Consider the following 16414-nt stretch of genomic DNA (forward strand, 5'->3'; position numbering starts at 1 on the left):
TTCTATTTTTTTCTATTTTTTCCCCATTGACGAACAATTAGTTAAGCTAAGCAATGTAAACATAATGATTGCTGAAATTAACCTTCAAATGCTCATAAAGAATAGTTAAAGAGAGAGGTTAGGCACCAGAAATAACTGCTGCTAGTGCAGCATTTTAAATTTCATTAGCATTCAAAGAAAGTACAACTAAAGCAACATTTTATTTATTCTTTCATCTTCTACTTCTTGTGCCGGTCATGAAAATACCCAGCAGGGTTTTTCTCGAAAGCATCCCTAGATATGCGAACATCTTAACCAGGAGCTTTCATGGTCGCATCTTTTATTGAGCCAATGACCGAAACAGGGCTAGTAGCACCACTGGAAAGAGCTTTGCTAGCATCACCACCACCAGCAGTTAAGCCCGATGACTTATTGGTGCCAGACATTTTGTCCTTGTATCAGACCAATAGCTTTTTAACAGTGCGAGATTTAGAGTCTACTATCTCTTTGATGTTCCAAAACAAGAAAAGGATGGTGCTTACATAGTGCACTCTGGGAACTTGAGGATTCATTTTGTATTTAATTCTCTCTGGAAATGGTGTGCCATTGACAGTCAAATTTCTTGACAAATTTTGATGAATGCATAGAAAATAACAAAAGATTTATAACTTTGTTCCTTGGTAAAGTTTTTGTTTATCTAAAACCTTTTCTACTTCCTGTGTTGTGGCATTGAAAGGCACGCTGTTGACTGGTTCATTTATTTCAGTTTCAGTGAATGGGAACAAAACAATTGAACTCCCATCATCACATGGGAACTGAGCCTTCTGGCCTTCAAATTTCCCTTCAAAGTTAATTAGGGCTTGGGACTTTTCACTTGCATCTGCGATTTATTTGCTTTCCATTGGATTTTAAGGCAACTACAACATTCAAAATGAGATAGGTATGCATATTTTAACACTGGACTGGAGGTGATGGTTTCCAACCTATAAGCTAGTCCTGACTGGAATAGAGAAAATCTTCATGACCTTCAAGATACGATTTCTAACTTATCTGGTAGATCCTTGGTATTCCTGTAGTATAGAAAATTTAACCTGAGACTGACAGCGAAGTATAGTCACTTCCTGGGGGAACTTAAGTATAAATAGCAGAATATCTTTCACTACCCACATTCAATGGGTTGGGGCCGCATTGCTCACCTGGGATATGAAACTGGCAGTTGGAGGAACAAGATGGAAGTGCAGGAAATGAATGCTTGCCATGAACATGATAAAGGAGAAGATAAACTGGACTTGAATAAAGGATGGCATGAATAACCATCGGTCTTGAATACGTAGATTCTTAGCATCATACAAGATCTAATTGCTTTCGGATCCAATGAAACTACAAATATTTTATCTTGAATCCTGACCATTCTAGCAAAATAATGAGCATCTTTTGCCAGCATCCTTGCTCTGGGAAATGATAATCCATGACTTACTTTGAATGGCACATTGAGAAGAAAGAATATCATGAGTTAGGGTTAAGTCTAGTTCACATCTCCACTTGGTCAAAGCCAGGGATGAGCTAAAGAATTTGTTGATATAGAAAGCAAGCCCCTTCAGTTGACTGTTGAGCACATCTGGGAAACAAGCTTGACTACCCCCCACATGGGTGCATCATCCTGCAAGAAACAAATTTACATCAAAATTTGCAGTAGCCACCATAAATGAGGGGGCAGTTTTTCATAAATTATCTCTCTGCATCACTCTCTCTAGTCTCTCCCCAGCCTCTTATTACAAGTAAGAGATCCTCCTGCAAGATTTGATAATATTCGTACAATGCCTGTCTTTTATTATCATAGTCTGCATTTCCCTGCCTCAAAATTCCGTGACTGCCTACAAATTTCCATCACACGAAACTCAAAAAACCAAACTTTCTTACAGTTTTTCACTCACACAAACTGAGGAACAATAATTAAGACAGTTACATACTTTGCCCTCGACGACCATTCACAAAATATTTGGTTAATGTTCCATCAAATTTAAGGTCATTAACAGCAAAAAATTATTAAAAGACCGTCTTTGTCGATTATTAAGAGAAAAACATAAATCATCATCACATCACCATGACAAAAAAATCTCTTGATTCCAATAAACAAAATCAAGAAACCCAAAAAGGGGTTCTTTATTAAACTCAAAAATCAAGATACTAACACAAAGGAACCCGAAAAAAGATTACAAGATAAAGAAAAGAAAGACCTGAAGTTTAGCAGGACCAGCCAAAAAAACTGCATTAACTTTGTTTTGGAGTAACTGAGGATCACCAGCCACTGTAACCTTTGAAAGATCATGATGACCCTCCTCCATTTTCTTCACTTGATTCCTGAAACTATAACCGCAACAGAAAACCCTGCAAAAAAGAAGAAGTGTACAACGAATCTAAGTGCTGAACGAGGAGGACACTTCTTCTCATAATACTTGTAAGAAGACAAAACCTGGAGTTGTTTGAGAGGGATGAAGGAGATGTGGAGCAGCAGGGTTGGGGTTTGGAAGGGATATTAATGCGAGCAGGGGGAGTGGTGAGGCTGTTTTGGAGACGATAACTACTTATTTGAGAGCACAAAAACAGAAGAGAAGGGTTACTCAGTACTATACTACTATGGCACTATACTACTATGGCCAGGCACTGCTGCTAAACTGTGTAAGCGAAATTAAATTTTATATAATAAGTTTTTTTAAAAACAAATTGTTAAAAATAAAATTTTAAAATATATAAATAAATTAATCCCATGGGAGAGTCCGGCTTAATTAGGGGTGAACTGGCTTTTATCTGGGCCACTTACTCCATCTCTCTATAGGCCTTTGAGCCATAATGGAATGGAACTGCAGCCTGCTGGTTTGGTTAAGGGCTAATTACACCTTTACCCCTAACATCAAATGTTACACTTCCAGGTTCCACCCCTTACGTTCAAAGGTTTTTAATATTACCCCCGTACCTCTTAAAAATCTAAATGTTGTTGCCTCTAACAAAACATTAGCCCAATTTTTATTTATTTTTATTTTTTTGTGATGTATTACAAAATTTAAAAGGACTTAACAGGAGGGAAAATTGAGAGATAAATAAGAAAAATGTGAACTTTTTACGAGTTATTGACTAGTCAAAGCGTGAATTGAAACCTTTTGTTTACTATAGGAGTAACATTGAAATAACTTAAAATAAAAGGATATAATTAAGATACCGTTAAGTATACAGGGATGAAATTAAAGTTTACCACCACTCATTATACACGCGACGTTTTCCCTTCATTGGGAGTTGGGATTGTAAGGATTCCTGACTTTGAAGGCAACAACCAGTCCATTAAAACCACACAGCTTCATGCTCTTGAACTTGAATTCCAGTTTCTTTTTCTGAAGACAGAGAGAAGATACTTAATGGGTTTTGTCTTTCAACAATTTTGAGCACTCGTTTCTCAAATTAAGAAACGCCAAGGTAACATTTTTTTCTTCTTTTTCCAAGATAGGTTTTCCTTGTTTTGCTTTTATTCTCCATATATTGTCTCAGTTAACTTGAAGTCAATGATCTTGATTGATTCTGAAATTGATTTTGTTTAAAGTTCATTTCTTTTTTCATGTATTTTCATTGTCGGTTTTGTTATTTTAACTTTGAAGCAAATATTTTGATGGGTTTTGGACTGTTGTTTAAAGATCACTTCTTTTTCACACGTGTGCTCCTACATGGTTTTCTGCTGTTCAAATTTGATGTTGGAAGCGAATTGGTAGCTTCCATTGGAAGTTTTTCACTTGGATATTAAGTTTTGATGGTGGGTTCTTGTATGTTAGAGCATGTTGGTCTAATAGGTCCTAAACATACTAATTAGTGCATTTTGTGGCCATTTTCACATGTCTTAAACAGGGTTTTGATGGATTTAGGTTAACTTAACGCCCTGTTGTTTTTGCATAGATATATAGATAGGCAATGTCAAAAGGGTGTTGACTTTGGTTTGTGTATCTGAATAAGGGTTACTTAACTGGTTTTTGCAGTTTGGAATAGTGAGATGGCCAGACAGACTAACACACTTTTCCTTGAAGAATGGCTGAGGATCAGTAGTGGTAGCAGCAGCAACACTTCTGCAGACCAATCTTCTTCATCGTCTGCCCGTGCCATCATTCAAGCATGGGCTGAGCTTAGAGACTGCCATCAACACCAATCATTTGAGCCCCATCACTTTCAGTCTTTGAAAATTCTTCTTGATGCTCGCACATCCCTTCATGTCGCTGAACCCCAAGCGAAGCTTCTAGTTTCAATTTTATCCTCCACAAACCTCGTCATTCCTCTTGAGGCATATCCTCTCCTTCTCCGGCTTCTTTATATCTGGGTCAGAAAGTCCTTTAGACCGTCTTCTGCACTCATTGATTCGGCTGTGGAGACACTGTCTCACCTTTTAGCTACTGAATTGGGTTCTAAGAAGAGCCCTGAGTTTTTCTCAGAGGGTGTACTGCTACTGGGTGCCTTTTCTTCTGTGCCTTCTGTTTCAGAATCCTCTAAAACAGTCTGCTTGGAGTTGCTCTGTAGGTTATTGGAGGATGAATACAGACTGGTTAGTCCATTTGGTGGCCTCATTCCAGATGTTCTTGCAGGTATTGGGTATGCTCTATGTTCTTCTGTGATTGTTTATTATGCTAGAACTTTGAATGCATTGCTGGGGATCTGGGGAAGGGAAGATGGACCGCCTGGTAGTGTTTCTCATGGGCTCATGATTTTACATTTGGTTGAATGGGTAATGTCTAGTTTCATCAAGTCACGTTCACAAGATAAATTGCAAATATTTTCTAAAGAGACTTTAGACACTTCGAGGAAAGACCATGTTCCATTTGCTGTTGTCATGGCTGCTGCTGGTGTTCTGAGAGCATTGAATAGATCTGCACCAAGTCAACAGGGATTGCAGATCCTTTCCAGCCTAAGGATTTCTGCAGAAAATAGGATTGAGTCAGTGGCACAATATTTTATTTCTAAAAGTAGAGACTATGATAATTCAGGTGATGATTATGCAACCAGTATATTGCTTCAGTGCATTTCATTAGCTTTGGCTCGAAGTGGTTCAGTGTCTTCCCGGCCTCCTCTGCTTCTATCCCTTGCTTCAGCATTATTAACTGAGATATTTCCTTTGCGGCGTCTACATGCAAGGATTCTTGAGTCAACACATGGAAGTTCAGGGGGACTTGAGCCTGGCAAGATTAAAGAACATCTAAGCAGTGTCACTTTTAAGGAAGCAGGGGCAATTAGCAGTGTTTTCTGCAGTCAATACATTTCAGCAGACGACGAGAACAAGATGATAGTGGAAAATATGATATGGCGATTCTGCCAAGAACTCTACTCAGGGCATCGGAAGGTGGCTTTCTTGCTACATGGGAAAGCAGATGAGTTGCTTGAAGATGTAGAGAAAATTGCTGAGTCTGCTTTCCTTATGGTCGTGGTGTTTGCATTGGCTGTTACAAAGCAGAAACTGAATTCAAAATTCTCAACTGAAAGTCAGATGGAGACATCTGTCTTGATACTAGTTTCATTCTCCTGTTTAGAGTATTTCCGGCGTATGCGTTTGTCAGAATATATGGATACAATACGAGGGGTTGTTGTGAGTGCACAGGAGAATGAGACTGCATGTGTCTCATTTGTAGAGTCTATGCCCACTTATGTTGATCTGCCAAATCCTCAAGGTATGTGTTCTTTGAATTTTCATTTCAATCTTTTAACATGATAAATTAGGTCTCATAATGGTTCTACTCATTTCACTCAAAACATTGTTGCTTGTTCACAAGATTTGCAATTTTCTCTTAATGTCTTTGTAGAATTCCAGCAGAAAGTGGACTACATATGGTTCAAGGATGAAGTGCAGACCGCCCGCATTTTGTTTTACCTGCGGGTTATTCCGACTTGCATTGAACGTTTGCCTGGATCTGTTTTTAGCAGAGTTGTCGCTCCAACAATGTTCTTGTATCCTACATTTAACAACTAATTAGATTCATTAGGGAGCTCGTTTCTTATGTAGTGTGTTCCTTATGACAATTGCGATTAGATATATGGGACATCCAAATGGAAAAGTAGCTCGAGCTTCACATTCTATGTTTGCCGCATTCATATCCTCGGGGAAGGACTCTAATGAGAATGAAAGATCATTACTGAAGGAGCAACTTGTTTTCTACTACATGCAGAGATCTTTAGCAGTATGTTAAGCAGTTAAACACCAAATTGGTTAAACATGAACATGATTTCGTTGTTAAAGAAAACCAAGGCTCTAGATTTTTCCTTTTGTATGAATGTAGGGATTTCCTGGTATCACTCCTTTTGAGGGTATGGCTTCTGGAGTTGCAGCCTTGGTTCGAAATCTTCCTGCTGGAAGTCCAGCCACATTTTATTGTATCAACAGTCTCGTTGAAAAAGCAAGCAAGCTCTGCACTGATATTGCCACCCAAAAGCCTGATATGTGGAAAAATTGGGAAGGGGAATCAGAGCCTTGTAAGAAAATCTTAGAATTGCTTTTACGGCTTATTTCCCTTGTTGATATACAAGTAAGTGGTGGTCTTTTCATTACACTTTCCATGTTCCTTTGTGTCCGATATCAATTTAGAACATTTGTTAAATTAAGTAGTGTGCTTCGCTGTGCATCCATGTTCTGACCTTTGGGCATTGATGATGTTATCGTTTTCTTGGTTTCAGGTACTGCCAGACTTGATGAAGTTGTTGGCGCAGCTACTTGTTGAGTTACCAAAAGAAGGACAGAATGTGGTTCTAAATGAGTTATATGCACAGGTTGCTGAGTCTGATGATGTTACACGCAAGCCAACATTAGTTTCATGGCTGCAGTCAGTATCGTACCTTTGTTCTCAATCAACTAGTGGAAGTGCACCATCAAAAGGCATTGGGGGTGAAGGAAGTTCTGCTTCATCTCTTAGAGACCCATCAAACTGGAATGGAATAAACGCAAGACTGTGAACTATTGAGGTGCACATTTCATTTACCTTCTTTTCCTTTTGGTGAAGGTTTTTGTAGTTTAATAATAAAGTCCAGCTAGTGCTGCATTGCTGAATTAGAATTTCGCATTGTTTGAAGGAATGCTAAGATGAAAACTTTTGGCTTGGTCAAGGGCAGGGCTACTTTTACCAGCATTACTTCATATTTATTTTCAGCCGACATTTATAATACAAGACATATTGCTTTTCCAGTTTCTGGAAGTGCTGATTTTGGATTTATATAACATTGTGTCAGATGCACAAGCAAAGGACTTGTCAAGTTCTCTTGCTACCTGCCTGCCTGCCTGTGTTTACTTGGTGTTCTTATCTGTTAGATTATGTTATAGGATATCTTTCTTCAACTGTGAACTGATGCAACTTTCAACACCATTTAATTAAATACGTCTCCAGGCTCATAATGCTTCCTCTTAAAAGCTCGAGGAAAGAGTAGTCTTTGGAATAGTTGAGAAGCTAACAGTGTAAGGTTCATCTTGGAAGTGAATTTCAAGTCAGTCCCAAGGCTATTGCTATGTTGCAGTTGGTGTCAAAATTTGTGGCATCACTTGATTGGTTGCAGTGAGACATCAGTTCGGGTAAAGGCATGTGGACAGAAAATGGTGGTGAAACAACTGAGCACCGAATTGGTAGTGCTTGAGAGATTTTGGAGGGTGTGTGCTGGCGTTAGATGCTGAATGCTGGAATTTGTGCGTATTCCACATGGTTCTGGTCGTGGAAACTGTCCTTTGTTGCTGCTGGCGTTTTGGATGGTGCATTTGATGTGTGTTGTGTGAGCTCTTACATGTCTTTGTCAGATAATTGAAGAGAGAGCGCAGGACATGAGCATGTGAGAAGTCTTAATTACCTAGAGTTGGCTTGCATACGGTGCATCATGCCTTTCCTATCTGGCCCGTTGAAAAAGCTTGGGAGGCATTTAATATATGGCCAAGAGCACCAATCTGATTTATGCTTTGAATGCTAGGCGGGAAGAATATTAGTTTGACCTTTATCTCTTTCTCAATATAAAGTGCAGAGTTTCTTGCCAGGTTATGTAATGGATGTAATCCAAAAGATCCATTTCACTTGATGATCATGATCTAAAGAACAGTCTTGGCACATCATCAAAGTGTTAACTCATGGAGCTGCTTTTCTTGACAGCTTGGTTTTGATGCTTGAAAATGGGGTGAGAAATAAACTCAAAACTTTTATGCTTATGACATCTAAATGGCTCAGTTGCTAACTATAGTAGTTCATCAAGATACCCATGTTTCACAAAGAATGCTGACAAGAAAATGATTATAAGCTTCTTAGAAAGGTATAATATGCGTATTCTCTTATTATTGTACAGGGGTGAATATGGAAAAACTGGTTCCAATTCACAAACTAGTACATTAAAACACCCAAAGATTCCATATTCTTCCACGGGCATTACAGAAAGTATAGGAAAGAATCCTCCAAACAAGCCTTGAAAGATAATGAAAAAAATATTTAAGTGATACACAAGGGACAAATTCAATACAATTATCTTCAACAGCAAAGGGGACAGGTTATCAGACCATTCTCATTACAATCCTGGCATATATTTGACAACCCATTTTCGGCGACAACCTTATGGCAGCCACTGCAATTGAAACAGAGAACAAACCTAACACCAGCACATCCTTCACATGGTGAGCCAATGAATCTGTCAATTGGGATCCCTTCAAAGAGCACTCTAAACCAGCCTTGCTCGTGCAAACCCAAAACCTCCTCAGATCCTCCTATATATCTCCCCTTGATGAAAAGCCTTGGAGGGTTCACCTTGCCATCCAAAATCCTCCATAACTCCTCCTTAAACTCCATGTGCATTGACACATCTCTCTCAAAAAAAAGTACCTGAAAACTCTCTAAAAGAAAGCGAATGCTGTTACAATCCTCAAAAGTTTTTCTTATCCCTCTAAGTGTTGTTGTGTAGAGAATTACTGAGTCACTGCCTCCTGGTGGACACTTCTCTGGGAAGCCTAATATAGGGTCACCTGTATCATCATCGTCTTCGATTCGACGAGCTTTTAGGGGTGGCTCTTCTTCCTTGTCTTCAAGATTCCTCTCTGCTTCTCGGCTCTTTTCAAGATTTTCTTGCTGAGTTCTTGCCTGTGTTTCTGCTTCCCTTATTCTTTCAAGATTCTCCCCGTCAATACTTTCTCTTCTCTCTTCTTCACTCACTCCCATGTGCTCTTTCGCTGCTTTTTCAAAGGCAGTCAATAAATTCGGGTAAAAAAGGCCATCAGAATTCAAATCCAGTCGCTGGAAAGATGAGATATCAATCTCTGACAAAGGGATTTGCCTAAATTGAGACCCTTTTGACTCCACCTTATCTTTAACCCCAAAAAGACCCACTCTTGCCTTCACTACTGGCCTAACATTTTCCTTGTCTTCATCAACCTCCATTTCCATTTCCTCCCCCTCCCCTTCTTTCTCTTCTTCAAGATCTTTCATAAGCTCATTTACATCAATAACATCAGGTTCTTGATCAGCAACAAAGCTACAATCTTTAACCTTTTCTTTTTCCACTTCTTTGGGTACCACAAACTCTGGTGTTTCAGCCTGAGCCTGCGCTTCGAGACTAGGCTTCGTTATCAATGTCTCAATGAACCCATCTGCTGCATTCACGTGGAGAACTCTAGTTTCCTTCAAGTACCCTGTTGGCTTCATTGACAACAGCTTCTTCATCAACTTCCCTTTCATTATTCCTTTCATCTTTTCAGCCCCTCTAGACTTGGCTATTCAAGATTTGATGTGGAGAAGAAAGCAGAAGAAGATTTGAAACCGAGTAAAGAAGGTTTAGGTGACAAGATTAGGGCAGGGATTGAGACAAATTTTTCACCTTTTTGTTCTCTTTGACAAAGACGGAGTGGATTTCATCCTCAACGGCTATAAAGCTGTTTATGGCTTTAAAATCTTTTTTTTAAAAAAAAAAAGTTGTGGGGACAGAAGGGATAGATCCCATGAGGTAGGACTAGAATTAGGGTATCTACAACCTACCGTCATCAGGAAGTTGAGTGTGGTGGTGATTTTATTGGGTAACGGTCATGATTTGGGGCCCAGCTGCCCTTTGGCCTTTACTTGAGTATATCCATAATTCTTTGTCTGCCTTTCCCACCTTCCTTTTTCAAAATGAAATTACAAAAGTCTCTCATACTTCTTGCATGTTTATGATTCGTAAAACTTAAGCCAGGAAAAAAAAAAAAAAAGGATTTAGAAGATCCTATTTTTACGTTTTAAAAGTCTTTTTAAAAAAAATTAAATTTTTTTATTTTTTTCTATTTTAAATTGATTTTTTTATATTTTCAGATTATTTTAATACACTAATGTGAAAAATATAATAATATTTTTTTAAAATAAAAAATATTTAAAAAACAACCATAATTACCGATATTTTTCTCAGAGAGAAGAAAAAATCATGGAAAGTCGGAATATTCAACAACTTGTTTGGGACCATTAATGCCTCCTCACGTTGAAAAGGATTTGGCGGGTCGTATCGTCAGTCATGTTTCGTGCATGTGCATGGCCCTCGAGAGATTCCTTTGAACAATATACGTGGACTGTCTCTGTTACTTTACATTTTGTAAAGCGATCAATCGAGAAAATATGGTTTTGAATAAGTTTACAAAACCATATTAAATACGTGGACTGTCGCTGTTACTTTACAAATTAAGAAAATCATTTTGAATAAGTTTTTATTGGATTATATATTGTTCTTGAGCCAAAAACTCACCATAACCGTGAAAGCGAACTTCAATTAAAAATACATAAATCAAACATCTATCCACAGTAGCATAAAAGATGAGAACAGTGATTTTGAAAAAATATATATAAACAATTCATGATGGAAAATATAAAAATTATACGTATGTATTCTATTTTTATTCAATATTAATTAGTGAGCAAATTAACTAGCATAGACATTCTATATATCAGATTAATACATAATAATCTATAAAGCAATTAGTAATATAAACATAAAAAAGTAACGATATTTTTAAAAATAACATCATATTTTTTTATAATAAAAGACAATGACAATAGAAATAGAGGTTTTATTTAGATATTCAAATTGTTTAAAATAAATAGAAAAATATATTTCTTCAATCTAAACTTTTTTTTTTATCAATGCATCTCTCAAATTGTTTTGGTGAAAAAGTGCATTTTTAACTGCAAATATTATTTTTGTAAACAAATTAAAACCCATCATGATATTAAAATAAAATTTTAAGAGTATTTTCTTAATTAAATATCAATGAGATTGTTTTTATAGTAGGTACATAGCAATTAAAAAAAGTAGTAACATCATCATAAAAATCTACAATATCATTTTAAAACCATTGAAAATTGAATAGTGATTAAAATATATTGCTAAGTTTTTTTTTATATATAGTACATTCAAATCTAAATAAAAAAAAAAGTATTAGGAAGTTGGTTTATTAAGAAGTATTAATTTCTATAGTTAATAAACCAATCATGCTTTCCATGCCATGAAATATCTTCTGAACCCAATACATTCTAATAATTCGAATATCTTCTAAAATTGAATAGTGATTAAAATAATTCGAATATCTTCTGAACCCAATAGATTCTATTTCTTTCCTAATCCAGCAACAAATTATCTATGAATTTATGAATCAATTTATTGTCATTTTTTATTAAGTTGTGAAAAATTCAGGTTTTTTTTTAAAAAAAAAATTAAACCTTTATCCTATTTTCTATGAGATTATTTTAAAAAATTATCTGAATTTTCTATTTCCATTTTTTAAAAAAATATCCGAGATAGTTCCAAAAATCTGATAATTAATTTTTTTAATTGAGCCCAAATGAAGGCCCAGTAATCGGAGCATCTCTAAGCAATACTATAGATGGGGTGGTCAGTGGTGGCATTCAAAAACAGTTTAAACAAGATTGTAGACATGAAAACCCTAACTTGTTTTTTTGGCAAAATAAGTTATCATTTTATTTTATTAATCTCCTTAATTATACAGGCCGATTTGTATAAACGATTAATTCTGCTGTTTTTGCCATGTTAGGGAATGTTATTTACTAATAAAATCGTGTTTATCGTTTTGTGATTTTCAGCACGCTTTTGTTTTCAATCATGAATGAAAAACCTATTTTAAATCTCTGAAATAAGTTATCACCTTCTGATCTCAAAAGTTATACTTTTGGTTTTTTTTCTGGAAAAGAGGAGGGCTTTTTGCGGTGTTAATTGTTTTTGAAGAGGATGGATTCTCAAATTGCATCTGATAAGTCAGAAACAGGATGTGGCTAATTTCTCTTCTTTTCCTCTTGTTTTCCCTTTGCTTGTCAAATTGATTAAGTGCAATGAGTTATCTATTGTTTTCTTTTCTGCTGATCAGGTTTTGGTTTCTTTAATTAATTTAGAAAACTATTTATCTCTACCATCGTTTTGTATATTTAATTAATTCTGCTGTTTTATTTTCCATGTTAGGTAATGTTAGTGTTTTTAATTTAGTGATTTTCAGCATTTTTTGTTTTCAATCATGAAAACCCTAATTTAAATCTCTGAAACAAGTTACCATATATATATATTTGGCAAAGAGGAGGACTATGTTAATTATTTCTGAAGAGGATGGATTCCCAAATTGCATCTGATAAGTTAGAAACGGTAAGAGTAGTCACGGGGCTAATTTCTTCTTCCTTTTTGTTTTCCCTTTGCAGAGGGGGACTGATGGCTACCTCTTTAGATGGAAAAGCAGGTGAGAGCAAGAACTGCAGCTGTGCTCGTTTTCTTTGTTCAAGTTTACCAGATGATGTGCTGGTTGACATCCTCTGTCGGGTTACTGATCGCAAGCATCTCATTAGACTTAAAAGCATAGTTGTTAAACTCGGACCGGACCGGCGGGTTGAACCGGGACCCCGGCTGACCCGATGATTGGACCGGTCCAGGTTTCATAAGTAACCGGTCGGTGCAATAACCCGGAAAAACCCGATCGACCCGGAGGGTCAACCCATGACCCGAGCGAACCCGGGCGAAACCTGGTTTTTTTCTTCAAATATGATTTTTGTCCTTCGGCTTCCCTTTTTATTTCTTCATCTTCTCTACAATGAGCTGCTGTTAGCAGCGGAGAGGAAGAGAGAATGAGGAACGCTGCTATCTTTGGTTGCTGCTAATAGCTGGTCGAAGGAGAGAGAGCTGGGTAAGGCCATCTGTGAATCACTAGTCATTCTGGAATACATTGAAGAGACATGGAAGCAAACTCCTTTGTTGCCTGAAGATCCTTACCAGAAAGCCAATGCTTGTTTGCAAATGTTGATCCATAAAACCCGGGACCCGGTTCTTTAACCGGGTCAACTCTCGAGTCGGGTTTAATAACTATGCTTAAAAGTGTTTGCAAATGTTGGAACAATCTGATTACTGATGCTTGTGTTCCAAAAATCTCAGACTCTTCACCTCTTCGTGGCTTTATTTACCATGCGTTGAGGGTCAGAAGCGGGAAAACATACATTGATTATATCCCCTGCGCCATGACTCCAGCAGTTGCACCGGAACCACATGAATTTGTCAAGTCCTATTCTTCGTTGTTGCCTTTTGAACCTGCCCGGGGTGATTTCCTTGATTGTTGCAATTGTTTGCTTTTGTTTGTTGAGGGTTCTATTTCACAGTACTATGTTTGCAATCCTGTGACAAAACAGTGTGTGGCGATTCCTAGAGATTTTATGCTCGAAAACATATGTTCTGCAGCCCTGGCATTTGATCCTTTCAAATCACCTCACTACAAAGTTGTTTGCTTTGATTATTCAGAGCCCAAGCCCCCCCCAAAGATTGCGCGTGTTCTCATCAGAGACTAGCAGTTGGACTATCCAAGAAACCCCTTTTGGATATGGATCTAAGAAGTCTAAATTGGCCAAGCATTGTATTTACTTGGATGGAGTGTTGTACCGTGAATCTGCCTCAAAACAGATTGACTTAAAACGACTTTATGTTTTGATCTTAACAGAGGAAATTCTCGTGCCATTGAGCTTCCAGAGAAGGAGAGACTTGCTCCCAATAACAATGGATGCATTAGGCTATCGAGGCGCCATTTATGTTATTCCGATCTTGTTGGAACTGCATTTTACTTTTGGTTGCTTAAGGATCGTTGCAAGAATGATAGATGGACTCTGATTCACAATTTCAATGTTGATTATTTGGGAAAACACGTGCATCGGCTGGATAGGATTACTATTGCCAGATTTGGTAAAATTTCAGCTTTGAGGCCCTTTGCTTTGCATCCAACTTCTGAAGTTATCTTCTTTGGGACTCGGGGTGCTATGCTCAGTTATCATCCCAAAGACAAAAGGGTGGAATTGATTTATAGAAGAAAGAAAGACAGGCAAATAATTAAGGGGCAGATCTCAGTCTTTCCATACACACTATGCCTGGTGAATTTGAAAGATTTTGGTCAATTGGATTGCAGTTTGAGCCAGCCATGAGTAGCCAGCCCAATTCTTTTGTCTCACTAGATGATATTTTCTGTATCCTCGTTTTCTTTTAATACCATTTATGTTATTGATGGAACATTATTATCTACCGTAGTCTCCTACAATTCAAGCTGTAGAAGTTTTGGTTATTCAGTTAATTTGTGTGTGTGGAGGGGTGGGTCAGGGTTTTACAAGATTGGTTCTTGGTCCAGTAGAATCAAACCAATAATTTTATGAGATTAAAAGGATTCTTGATCTCCTTCATTGGCAGTTGGATTGTAAGGGTTTCTGAATTTCAAGGCAACAACCAGTCCATTACAGCCACACAGCTTCATGCTTTTGAACTTGAATTCCAATTTCTTTTTCCTAGGGCAGAGAGAAGATACTTAATAAGTTTTGTCTTGCAACAATTTTAGAGTTCTCATTTCTCAAATTAATAATCACCAAGGCAACAAGTTTTTCTTCCTTCCCCTCCTTTTTCCAAGATGGTTTTCCTTGTTTTACTTGTTTTCTCCATATTTTGTCTTAGTTAACTTGAAATCAATGATCTTTTTGTTACACTTTCCATGTTACTTCGTGTCTGATCTCTATTTGGAACATTAGTTAAGCTGCTTCGCTTTGCAGCCATGTTCTGACCTTTGGGCATTGATGGTGTTATCATTTTCTTGGTTCCGGGTATTACCAGACTTGAAGTTGTTGTTCTTGAAAAGAGGACAGACTGCAGTCCTAAGCGACAGGTTGCTGAATCTGATGATGTTACACGCAAACCACCATTGGTTTCGTTGATGCATTATGTATCGTACCATTGTTCTCAATCAACAATTGGAAGTTCACCATCAAAAGGTATTTGATCCTTCCAAATCACCTCACTAGAGTTCAAAACACATGCTAAAGACTTAAACCTATGAATATGTCACTGTACACTCACAGGCATTCATTATTCACCAAACAATGGATACCTTCCGCAGGGCCAGGTCTGTGCTTCATCAAGAGATCCGTACGTCTTCATCAAATTTCTAATGCCTGACCAATTGATGACCTCCTTTGAGTCGCATCTACTTCCACCAGACAAGGTTTATTGCTCCATGCTAACATATGTATAATATAATCCTTTTATCCACTCTTAACAACAAGTAACGGGGCAATCGTGGCACCTTGTACAGCAAGAAAGCAATCAGTTCTCTACCTTTTTGAGTGGAGGTATCTTCACATCATCTGAAGCATTGAGCTACCGCACCTGGTTTGTTCTTTGACTTCATCTTTACAGTACACATGTTGTATTAATAAAAACTGATTTTTTAACTTCTTAGAGGTGTATATGATATTCACTTCGCTGTTAAATATGATTCCTCTACAGTTCAGATGCAATAACTGCAATGTTATCTAGAATATTTCAGGATAGAGTACATGTTCTCTCTCACTTTAATTCCTTGGTGAAAGCTACCACTACGCACCCTAGTACACAGAATGTCAACGTGGCTTGTGCGGCACTTTCATAGTGTATGTCTATACTGTTTAGAAAATGGATGCTATACCTTTATATCATCACTTCAATTTGAAATACTAGAAGATTATTTTAGCTGGGCAATTTTGTATGTTTCGATTATAATTTCGACGAGCTATTTAATTAGTTTTGGGGAACAATATGGCTATTCCATTTCCTTCTCTCCCTCTCTCTTCTTTCTTCTATTAATCGTGTTATAAGAGATGTTTTCAGTGTAATTATTGGCTATTGCAGTAGAAGATCCTTTTCCTTTCTAGGATGCAAGTTTTCTAATTTTCCTTCATTTCCTAGCTAGGATGCAATTCTATGGTGTGTTTTTTTCAGGTGGCGTAAATGTTTGTAGGCCTGTTAGAAATTTGAGATTTTAAGGGTATTGTTACCGTGATGTAGAGAAGATGTTTTGGACAGAGTTAGTACTCAGTAGGAAAGATCAGAGAAATGAATCTTCTCAATGAGACGATCTCCTTATGGGGCAGGGAAGGTGAACCCCAGAGAT

At 37.3% G+C, this 16414-nt stretch overlaps 4 protein-coding genes and 1 long non-coding RNA gene across 10 annotated transcripts in view; 2 read left to right on the plus strand and 3 right to left on the minus strand.

The window, feature by feature from the left end:
• LOC7486880 (uncharacterized) overlaps nt 1–15542 on the plus strand; it is a 32966-nt gene extending 17424 nt beyond the window's left edge. The window contains exons 1-8 of one of the 6 annotated variants that reach the window (XM_052454945.1): nt 3253–3447; nt 3999–5672; nt 5805–5949; nt 6032–6179; nt 6279–6524; nt 6673–6765; nt 15152–15257; nt 15383–15542. In XM_052454945.1, the coding sequence (XP_052310905.1) occupies nt 4013–5672; nt 5805–5949; nt 6032–6179; nt 6279–6524; nt 6673–6765; nt 15152–15257; nt 15383–15441 (2457 nt within the window). In that variant the 5' untranslated portion in view covers nt 3253–3447; nt 3999–4012 and the 3' untranslated portion in view covers nt 15442–15542. The other 5 variants (XM_052454943.1, XM_024607175.2, XM_052454944.1 and 2 more) reach the window with 5 other exon arrangements.
• LOC18101294 (uncharacterized) overlaps nt 1–16414 on the minus strand; it is a 74192-nt gene that overhangs the window by 37522 nt on the left and 20256 nt on the right. The window lies entirely within an intron of this gene.
• On the minus strand, nt 1269–2643 carry LOC18110226 (uncharacterized). Its single transcript, XR_002983368.2, has 3 exons — nt 2453–2643; nt 2217–2367; nt 1269–1639 (listed from the first exon to the last, which is right to left on the minus strand). It is a non-coding gene; the product is annotated as an uncharacterized LOC18110226 (long non-coding RNA).
• On the minus strand, nt 8276–9919 carry LOC7486882 (uncharacterized). Its single transcript, XM_002311894.4, has one exon. The coding sequence runs from the start codon at nt 9696–9698 to the stop codon at nt 8490–8492; it is 1209 nt and encodes a 402-aa protein (XP_002311930.2). The 5' UTR covers nt 9699–9919; the 3' UTR covers nt 8276–8489.
• Nucleotides 11904–14572, plus strand: LOC18110235 (F-box protein At5g07610). Its single transcript, XM_052454952.1, has 2 exons — nt 11904–12816; nt 13332–14572. Exons 1-2 carry the CDS (start codon nt 12583–12585, stop codon nt 13800–13802), a joined length of 705 nt encoding a protein of 234 aa, XP_052310912.1. The 5' UTR covers nt 11904–12582; the 3' UTR covers nt 13803–14572.

Source organism: Populus trichocarpa, chromosome 8 (genome assembly GCF_000002775.5).
Source record: "Populus trichocarpa isolate Nisqually-1 chromosome 8, P.trichocarpa_v4.1, whole genome shotgun sequence".
In the NCBI taxonomy this organism is placed as follows: domain Eukaryota; kingdom Viridiplantae; phylum Streptophyta; class Magnoliopsida; order Malpighiales; family Salicaceae; genus Populus; species Populus trichocarpa.

Coding starts and splice junctions, on each gene's coding strand:
- LOC7486882 (XM_002311894.4), bottom strand. CDS start 9,698: ATGAAAGGAATAATGAAAGGGAAGTTGATGAAGAAGCTGTTGTCAATG.
- LOC18110235 (XM_052454952.1), top strand. CDS start 12,583: ATGGATTCCCAAATTGCATCTGATAAGTTAGAAACGGTAAGAGTAGTC. Junction 12,817..13,331: donor ATCGCAAGCATCTCATTAGA/CTTAAAAGCATA, acceptor TTAATAACTATG/CTTAAAAGTGTTTGCAAATG.